Source organism: Acanthisitta chloris, unplaced genomic scaffold, assembly GCF_000695815.1.
Source record: "Acanthisitta chloris isolate BGI_N310 unplaced genomic scaffold, ASM69581v1 scaffold9372, whole genome shotgun sequence".
Classification (NCBI taxonomy): Eukaryota; Metazoa; Chordata; class Aves; order Passeriformes; family Acanthisittidae; genus Acanthisitta; species Acanthisitta chloris.
Genome location: NW_008660985.1, coordinates 1 through 10,264, shown reverse-complemented (window position 1 = coordinate 10,264; position 10,264 = coordinate 1). Strand labels below are relative to the sequence as shown.

At 39.5% G+C, this 10,264-nt stretch overlaps 1 protein-coding gene across 1 annotated transcript; it reads left to right on the top strand.

The window, feature by feature from the left end:
• Positions 1-535: 535 nt before the first annotated feature.
• Positions 536-8,244, top strand: LOC103797808 (MAM domain-containing protein 2-like; the record flags this gene model as incomplete). The annotated part of the gene is made up of 5 exons (XM_009070040.1): positions 536-801; positions 1,508-1,592; positions 2,753-2,890; positions 5,207-5,463; positions 8,151-8,244. Coding segments are annotated over 5 exons (840 nt in total), but the record flags the coding sequence as incomplete, so codon positions are not given.
• Positions 8,245-10,264: the final 2,020 nt, after the last annotated feature.

The window sequence follows — 10,264 nt, the reverse complement described above, 5'->3', positions numbered from 1 at the left end:
GCTTTATATTTAGCACTTTTTTGAGTCAGCAGACTTGTACATGTTATTCTTACTACTTAAGAGTGTCTGTCTAGTTTTATTCTTTGAAATCAGAAGTGCTTTGGAAGCTTTCACCTGCAAAGCCTTCTTTTATGTATTGTTTTAAAATCTAAAACTAAATTAAAATGTTTTGATCTATAAAACAACTAATATTCCTGCAAAATATTTCTACATGTGGAAACTAACTTGTCAGTCAAATCATTTATCTACAGCTATCAGTTCCAGCGGATAATAATCTGCTTTACACTGATACATCTTTCTCTGAAAATTTCCAATACTTTTAAAATAGTGATTATAAACACTGTGAGGCACATGAACTCATGTTTGTATGAGTACAGTAGGATATCAAAAGGTTAAATGACTTACCAGATGAGTGGCAGTCTTAATCTCCTGACCTAGGCCCAGAACTACCATTCCTTTCTAAATAAGTGCTTTTCCCCGGGATACAAAAGCAAAGCCAATGACATTTATTATTCTGATGTGTGTCTGTTCCCAGGACATTACATTTCAGTGGATACATCTTACGAGGGTGAGAAGGCAGTGCTTTTCAGCCCTGATCTGTACTCCGAGGAGTGGAGCTGTGTCAGACTAATTTATCAGATAGCAACGACTTCAGAGGCTTCACCTTATCCTGCCAGGCTCAACCTATACCTGAGGCAGGAAGGAGAGACTTTTGATCATTTGCTGTGGTCAGCCACGGAGCCATCAGACAGCTGGCTCATAGCTAGCTTAGATTTAATGAACAGCACGAAGAAGTATAAGGTAAGACCAATGTCAGAAGATGCTACAGGCTTTCTGGTGCATATGTTGGGGTGTACAGACTTCTTTTTTTAACAGATTCAGATCTAGTTTGAGCCCTATTCTTGGTTTTCATCTCTAAGGCTGGCAGCACATGAGTCAGTTGACCACTGTGCCCCTAGCACCCATGAGCAGAGCTGACATGAGGCAGGCAGTCAGTGCTCTGACCAGCAAATGCATGGTATGGCTCAGTGAGGATACTTCATCTCCTGGCTGCCCTGCAGGGCTACTGGTGCCCCTTAGCAGATATGGGACTTTCCAAGTCCTGGTTCTGCAGCTGTCCTCACTGACTCCTGTCCTCTGTGCCTTTCTGGAAGGAGTCATATGCTGACAGGAGAGTATTTCTACCCAAACACCATCTCATCACATCACTCACTGTAATGTCCTGCATAACCACAGCTGAGGAATATGGAATTCTATACTCTTATCTGAAGTGTGGGAAGTTTTGGCCTTGTCTCATTGTCCTTCAGTGTGTCTTCTGCCCTCAAGGAAGAGTGTTGGCTCCATGTTTAATGCATTCTGCCAAGGTCTTCCAGCCAAACACCTCTCCTGACAGTAAGGATTATGAGTCCCTCATATATATTTAATTCATTCTCCTGTTTATCCTGTTTAAATGTGTTAAAGATGATAATGAAACCCTAAAATTTACAGTTTGGTTTATATTGTGCAGCTTGTACTGGAAGGTGAAATGGGACAAGATAAATCCACCAGTATAGCAGTTTTTGAAATCAAAATAACTCCTGGATATTGTATTGGTAAGTACTCTCTGCTCAATCCCCATATTCTCTGCATAGATAAAAATGCCTTGTCAGAAGTTTTGAAATTGGATTAAAGGACAATGGCTTTTTCCTTATAGAAAAGCAGACTGCCATATTCAATATGGATAATTTTTAAGCTAAGGTTGCACACACTAGTAAGTGGCATTTTTTTCACCCATCTTTGTGCTATATATTTATCAGAGAATCACAGAATTAGTTAGGTTGGAAGGGACCACATTGGTTCATCTGGTCCAACCTTTCTGCTCAAACAGGGCCAGCCATCCTATAGCACATGGCTCAGGGTTGTGTCCAGACAGTTCTTGAATATCTCCAGTGAGGGAAAATCCATGACCTCCCTGGGCAACCTATGATATAGACATATCATATACATTAATTACATATATTAACCTATGATACTCACATATCATGCACAATAATTCACTCCAAAGATATTTATTGTTCAAGCAGGAACAAGTCCTATCTTTTTAAAAAAACTTTGCACTGCTGCTAATATTAGACATAACAGCTGCAACATTATTTCTGCTTTCTGCTTGCTTATGCTTCCTTACAATGGCGTCTTGCAGGCTGCAGAGTCAAAACTCTGTTGATATGTACACTTAATACTATTTCCTCATGACATTTGCCAAAAACTGCTAATGAAGTTCAAAAATTTCAGTGGCTAGAAGGATGGGAGACCTTCGCATGTCTAGGAAGCTCTGGTGGATTCCAACCAAATTGTCACAATTCTTTGGCTCTGTGAAGGAAACAAAGCCGTTGCATTACTGTAATGAAACACTAATCCTGCTTTGCTTCTAGCCATCCCTGATTTACAACTAAAAGTTCTGCTCTGACTATTCAATACCGTGAAATGTTGTATTTTAAGTCTGATTTATTTGGTTCTAAATTACAGCCGTCCTATATTGACAAATAATGAAAAGACAGATCTGTCCAAAGAGGATAGAAATGAAAATGTTATAAAAAATGGTGGCTGTTTTCTTCTATTTATTATAAGCTCTTAAGTGCTGTGTCCAGTTTTATCAATAGAAGTGTTATCTACACTGCCATACGTGAAACAAAGCCAGTGCATAGCAATAGCCTCTCCTACAATTTCTGTAATGAAAATGTGTGCACTCAGCTGGTGATATCTGCAATTGCAGAATGTGACTTTGAAGAAAATCATCTTTGTGGCTTCGTGAACCACTGGAATCCCAATGTCAACTGGTTTGTTGGTGGAGGGAACATTCGCAATTCTCAGTCTCTCCTGCCCAAAGACCACACACTTAACAGTGAACTGGGTAAGTAATAAATGTGGACCAGAAGTCGAGTGAAAAAATCTGAGTCTGTGTTTCATGTATGATTCTTACACTGCAAATTAATATGTGAGTTCTTTCTTGTCTCCTGGCATTGGGGAAGGGGATAAGAATGATTTATGTGAAACAAAGGGATTAGAAAAAGACTGGGAGAATCACAGAATCACAGAATCAATCAGGTTGGAGAAGCCCTCTGAGATCACCAAGTCCAACCTATGACCTAACACCAGAATTTGCATTAGTTCACGCAAAGTTTCCTGCAACCTTTATAATAAGTATGCTCTCTTCTGGATTCAAAAGTATCCAAAGTAAGGGTAAAAGTTTGGATGGAGAGGGGAAAAATTCATCTTTCCGTGTATTCTAAAATTATGGGCCACAATAAGTTTTAGAATCTTGTACCACTGCTCTGTACGTCATGCAGGAGTTTTCTTTCCAGTGATGATGGAGAAAGTTAAGTAGGAAAGCTACAGGATTGAAACATGCTTGAAGAATCTTGGTTTAAACTGCACAGTTCAGGAGTTTAGTTTCTTTCAGTAAATTGTGGTGCTCTTAGAACAGTCTGTCATAGGCAGAATGCTGTAAAGACTTAGAAATTTCAGCACTTGCCTTGTAGGAAATCCTAGTCCGGGACACCTTGCTGAGAGGAGAGCTTTTTACATAGCCATGAAGAAGAGTTGAGGGATGACTTTGCCTTTGCATGAAGTACTGCAGCAGGTGATGTTCAGAAGATCTGTCTGTGTCTCAGAGAATGTGATGCTTGTGACATTGCAAGGAATTGCATCATGAAAGAAAGGGTTTATCCTCTGTCCTTAACTCATGCCGCTGTGCCTTTTTATTTGTTTCACAATTGTGTGAGTTGAGTACAGAGTGTCACTCCATCCCTGCATCACCCCATGGCACCTAAGTACTGGTAAAATTTGGATGGAAGTTTAACTCACTGTAACTTCAACAGTGGACAGTGGATCAACCTATTAAATAAGTACCACAACAGGAAATGCTGCCAGCTGGAAGGGCTCTGGTTTCTGTTGCCACAGTGTTTCTATTTCACACCATACTCTCACTGCTGACCATTGACTGAGAAGACCCCAAGAAGCGTAAAGTTACAGAACCTTCTTTTTGCAATTGGGCTCTGAAGGTGCATCAGCACTAAGCTATAAAACATGCTAAAACTGCAGAGCAGAAGTGAAGCTGAGAACTCAGGGAAATATTGCTGAAGTCACCGGTCCCCTGGCAGTGGGCAAGCTAAAGGAGACCCACGGGCAAGCGAAAGGAGACCCACAGGCAAGCAAGCCCTTTCCCCTCCTTCCAGTGCAGTGAAGCAAGAAGTGACATCTACAGGTTTGAGAACACTATGAGCTAATTAATGTAGTGATGCCCATACAAAGCTAATGGCACTGTTTGCAGCGACCATGCTGAAGTACCCTACCAGTTTGACACGTCATTCTCGTCTAAGCTTTCTACTTGTGAAGAACCATTTTTTTGTATGTCATGTGCAGTTTGATGCCGTGTTTCTGGGAATGTAGAAGAAGAAAAACTACAGATGCACAGATGCACAGCATATTCATACACATGGATGTATCCTGTTTAAATTGAGATAGCTCTCCCAAAATCTGTGTTAGAAGCTGTACCCTTCGAAAATCCTACAGGTCATATTGGCTGGTGAAAGGGAGAAAGTCTACTCATGTGTAATGCATTTTTCTGTTTATTAACATCTCCCAAAAATCTTATTTAAGGATTTTACAAAAAACCCCCGTGTATTCAGATAAAACATTTAGAAACCAAATCCTAGCTAGACGGAGCAGAATTATACAAGCAGTGAAGTGTCCAGATTAAAGGTTATTTGCCAAGTAATTTAGTATATTAAACGAACTGCTGTGTAAAATACGAGAAAACACATTGCTTATAGTCTTGTTCATTTCCTTGGGTTGTCTCAGTAAAAGTTGCACTTGAAGAAGACTAAATGCTATACTGAGCTGCTGCGAGGCAGGGAATTTACACAGTTACCCATTTTTTCCGTTGAGGAATTGCTCCCAAAATTTAGAGTTTATTACTTTTCAAATACAAAGGTCTTGAATAGACTTAAGAAAAAGCTGAGACTGACTATTTTGCCAGTGGTATCTTAGCTAAACAACTTTGGTTGTACAAACAAGGAAAGGAGAAAAAGAACATTTTAGAATTACTAACATTTCCTAGGAAGGAGCCATTGTTGTCCAGGTCATAGAGATACATGTCTAGTCCCTGCTCATCTACTTATACATACCAAATGAAGGTTCTTACAGGAAGTTTCTTTTCTATTCCTAGGTCACTACATGTATGTGGACTCCGTTTACATCAAACATTTTCAGGAAGTGGCCCAGCTAATCTCACCAAAGACCACAGCCCCAATATCTGGCTGCTTGTCTTTTTATTACCAACTTAAGCAGGAGAGCAACATTATTTTTACTGTTTACTTGAGAGACGTGAGTGGCTTTTATGAAGAGATCTGGAAAACAGATAGTGCACTGAGTGCAGACTGGGCACTAGCAGAAGTTGACTTCAATGCGCCATACCCCACAGAGGTAAAGCAGTAACTCCTGTGCAGTCCGACTGTGACTTCCAGGTTGCATCACACATGACTGACAACTCAAGCTAAGCCAGGAACATGGTAGTGGCCATCCAGTATCTGAGAGATGGTAATAAAGATGCTGGTGATCTGTGGTTGTCATTTGCATAAGGGTCAAGGAGGGATCACTTGTGCACGATTTTCAGCAAAGATGAAATCAGGTGGTCTAGTGCTTGATCAGAATACCTTGGGAGGTGGTAGAGTCCTACTATAGTGAGGTTTTACAGTTGCAACTAATTAACATCAATGTCATCTCAGTCCATATTTCTGTGACTCCATGATCCATTTTTGAGGCTGCTGTGTCATAAAATAACACATGCCTCTCACTGCAGAAGAAAAGTGTAAAAAAGTATTTTGAGATTATTCTCTACCTTAATAAGATCCTGCAATTCATAAGATAGAGTCCAAACTTGGGACCTAATAGTACAGTAATCCACAGATGTGAAAGACAGTTCTCTAAGGTTGTTATAATTACTTTCATGAGTATCAGAAAGAAATTGAACTTTTTATTCCCTAGTGTTTACTAAAAAATAGCCCAAACTGAGAAGATTGAAACAAACACTGTATATGTATTATATACATACATATATACTTACATGTATATTTTATGCATATATATGTAATTGTATGTATATACATATATATATATACACATATACACACACACACATATATACTTTCTCCCCATATATATGCTTCTAATACTAGGATTACAAATCGTCTTTCATTCTACTTGTTTTAATTCCACCTAAGTTATTTGCTAATTCACCATAAACCTGCAGATTTTCAGAAATTATTAGGGGTGAAGCTAATTTTCATCAGATATTACATAGTCCTTTTATAATCTATAAAGTCAGTGATCAAGTCATCATCCATTTGAATCACCAGACTTCAAGGGAAAGCAGAGTAGATCTGGTAAGGCCTCGTAATACTTAATGGTAAGTGAATTACTGATTCAATAAATACAAAGAAACAAGACAGGGGAAAAACAGTCCTAGTGCTATCAATGGAAATTAATGATCATTTAGAGCTCGGCATTACTGTGATCAGTTTTGTGAAAATATCCTCTCATTTCTTAGTGCCACTCATAAAACCATCCAGAATGTTGGAAACTATCTATACTGGATATACACAGCAAAACAGAGGATGTTGTACTACTGCATGAATGCACAGGATACCTTTGTGTTCAGCAGAGTATATAACTTCATCCCTCTCTGTTAAAAAAGAGTATCCTAGAACTACAAGAGGGAAATGTGGATAGTCATAAATATGGAGAAGTTACATTAATGAAATAACAGTTTTCAGCCGTTAGGAAAAAAGACTGAAATAAAATATGGTAGAGGTTCTTAAAAGTCATGAATCACACAGAAAAGATTAACTGTTCTCTTTTACTCATAATTTACATTGCTGTTCCAAATTCTTAGTTACCAGGTAACAGTTCTAAAATTAAACAAATGGAGGATTTTTTCCTATGTCACATAACTGTAAAATGCACTTCCCCAGTATACTATGGATACCATTATTTGGATCAGTTAAAAACTGATTAGACAAGTTAATGGGAAAGAAAAAATCCATCAGGAATGCAATGTGAGGGAAGAAGAACCGAAAACCAGTCATTGTCTTCAGTTCTTTCTACAGGTGCCCACTGTTGGAAAAAGGACACTGGGCTAAATGTGCCTTTAATCTGCTTGAGGATTAGAGATAATTTTATACAAATAAGATTAAACCTTGCATATAATTTTTTCAGCTGCTTCAAGAGGTTCTTCCTCTTTGTTTCATCTGGCTTGATGAGTTTGTTCAGGATTCTTTCACAGCTCTCCTAGTTTGGCTCCCATCCCTAGGCAGGACATCACAGGCAATGCTTTCACTGGACAGGATCTCACTCTGGAAGCATTTGTCTTTATATCCTTGCTTTGCCCTTGGGGTTGCCTCTTCTCAACGTTTTCTTGTAACTCAGAGCTTTGATACTTCAGAGAAGTTTTAAGACGCTTCCTCAAGAGTTATGGACTGTCCTCTACTTACTCGAGGAAATGATGTCCTTTGGAAATCACTAAGTACAAACATTGTTTGATCTTTGTGGTAAACAAAACACAGCAATAGCTTTCCTGGCTCTTAAATAAATTTTGTAAAGGAAATCTTCCCTGTCAGCTGATTCCAAGTTGTCAGTTTCAGTGTCTGAGCAAGTTTACAGAGAAAGGTAAAACTTGATATTTTAACAGCAGAGTAATCAACACAGGGGTTTTTAAGGTCTTGATCCAGACAGATTCTAGATACAGCAAGAAGTAGACGGATTTGAAGTTCTAGTCAATACAGACTGATGATCATGAATACCGTCTTTGTAAAGTATCATGGCAGAGGCCTTACTGCATCCTTAAAACTGATGTTTCATAGATCAGCAGAAGAGCTATGCTTCCCTTGGTTTTTCCATGACCTTGAGTGGACAATGATCTGGTGCCAAGGTTAGGTTCTGATTTACATCCCTAATAATTGACAGAATTTAATCTGCTCCAATACTTGCAGTGCTGTCTGACATGTGCTGTATTCTCTATGGGACATCCAATCAGAATTCTGTATTTCAAAGATGTGTATTAAAATGATTGTTGAATATATGGTAGATGAATAACAAATCATTATAATTTCTAGGTAATATTTGAAGTTGCTTTCAATAGCGCCAAAGGTGGTTACGTTGCTCTTGATGACATTTCTTTCTCTCCGGTTTACTGCAGCAATCAGACAGGTATGATGACCTCTTATTGCTATCTACCTTCCTTGTTTTCCCCCTTTGCTTTGCTCCTCTGAACTGTCTGTCTGTATTTGCAATATGTGGTGCTACCTTCCCAACTGACCAGCACCATTGGGCTCCTCTTCCTTTTGATGACAGAAAATAACAACAGATATCTATAACAATAGATAATACTATTGCCATTCATTTGACCCAGAAACCAGTCCTTAATGCTTCCTTTCCAAAGACTTTCCTTTGGGGTTCTGCAGCTGGAGTGTTGTACAGAACGCTCTATTGGCATCATGCCAGGTTTTGTGAATTACCTCTTGTAGGCCTGTTACAGAAAGAAAGGGTGGATTTCCCCGGGTGTGATGGTATGAGGAAGAAAATGTCCTGGGCTTTTCATTAATGCCAGTATATGGAATATCCTCCTCGTGACACATTCCCAGAGCATTCTTCAGCGCTAAAATGTGAGGCTTGCCTTCCTGTCTTCACTCTTCCTAGAGGTATTACTCATTGCAGACAGTGGTGTGGCTGTTGGGTTTTTATTAGGTTTTAACAGCAACAGATATAAGCTGAATCCATGCAACCTCTGCTGTAGAGGAACCTGGGATGAAGGACTTCATAATCTGTGAATGCAACCTCCTAAGCAGCTGTGTACTGCTTGCTGGGGTTTTACTGTGGCACTAAATAATAGTCAAAAGCAGATTAGTGGTTTCCCACTGAGCCCATCCATTCTTTTTGTCATAAGTTTGAAATCTTTTGGCTATTGCTTTGAAGTGATCAGGGAAAAAGAGATTATTTGTCCTTTTTTTATCCGCTTGGAGTATCTGCTAGCCCTGCCTTCACTGCTGTAGTATCACTGCTGAAGTACCACTACTGAAGGAGATAAGATTCCAGATATGTTACTGATCCACAACTCCTGGCTGAGTAAATCTGTTGGTTTAATTATCTCCTAATAACCATTTTGGTTTTGCTATGTTTCGCAACAAAAATCCTAAGTCATGTTTGCCGTATTCCAGGGGTTGGAGTTCATCTGTGTTTTTTGCTTTAGTTTTCAGAGAGCTTATATGTGTTGAACCATGCAATAAATTTTATAGCATTTTTTGCCCCAATGATTGAAGTTCATCTCCATTCTGAACAGTAAGTATGATAGGTTCAGCTCTGCCTACTAACTCTGATTTTGAAGGTCGGTTTTCTTGTTGTGGGTTTTTTCTGTTTGAGAAATTAATGCAAATAATTTGCTTTATATTTTGTTGAAATACAACATGTACTGCTGGATTCTTCAGACTTATATCATATTTTTATCTTCAGTTCCTCTGAGTAGAGATGTTAAAAAATCAAGAGATCTTCATTCTCCTTGTATTCAGCCATAGCAGCTTTCCTTATTATTTCCCAGAGGGGCCCAAGACTGCTGGCTAATATTCAAGGATCTACTACTCCAAGGCCTGGACCGATGCATCCAGACATGGAGGAAATCAGGCAAAAAGTCAGAAGGCCTCCATGAATGAACAATGAAGTGCTGAGGAAACTCAGGGGAAAAAAAGAGGCTTCTAGGAGGTGGAAGGGAGGACAAATGGACTGGAAAAAATACAGAGAAGCTGTAAGAGAAGCTAGAGACAGTCAGGAAAGCTAAGGCACAGTTAGAACTGAGGCTAGCCAGGGACATTAAGGATAGCAAAAAGGGCTTCTACAGGTATGCCACGCGTAAAAGGAAGGCTAGAGATAATGTGGGTCTCTCTCCAGAAGGAAACGGGAGAACTGGCTACCCTGGATATAGGAAATGCTGAGGTTCTTAATGACTGCTTTTCCTCAGTCTTCAACTCCAAGTGCTCCAGTCACCCTGACCAGACCAAAAAGAGTAAAGGTGGAGACTGGGAGGATGAAACTCCTTAGCCCACTGTAGAAGAGGATCAAGTTCGAGACCACCTCAGGAAAGTGGATGTGCATAAGTCCACGGGTCCTGATGAGATTCATCATCGGGTCCTGAGGGAACTGGCTGATGACATTGCTAAGTCACTATCTATAGTTTTCC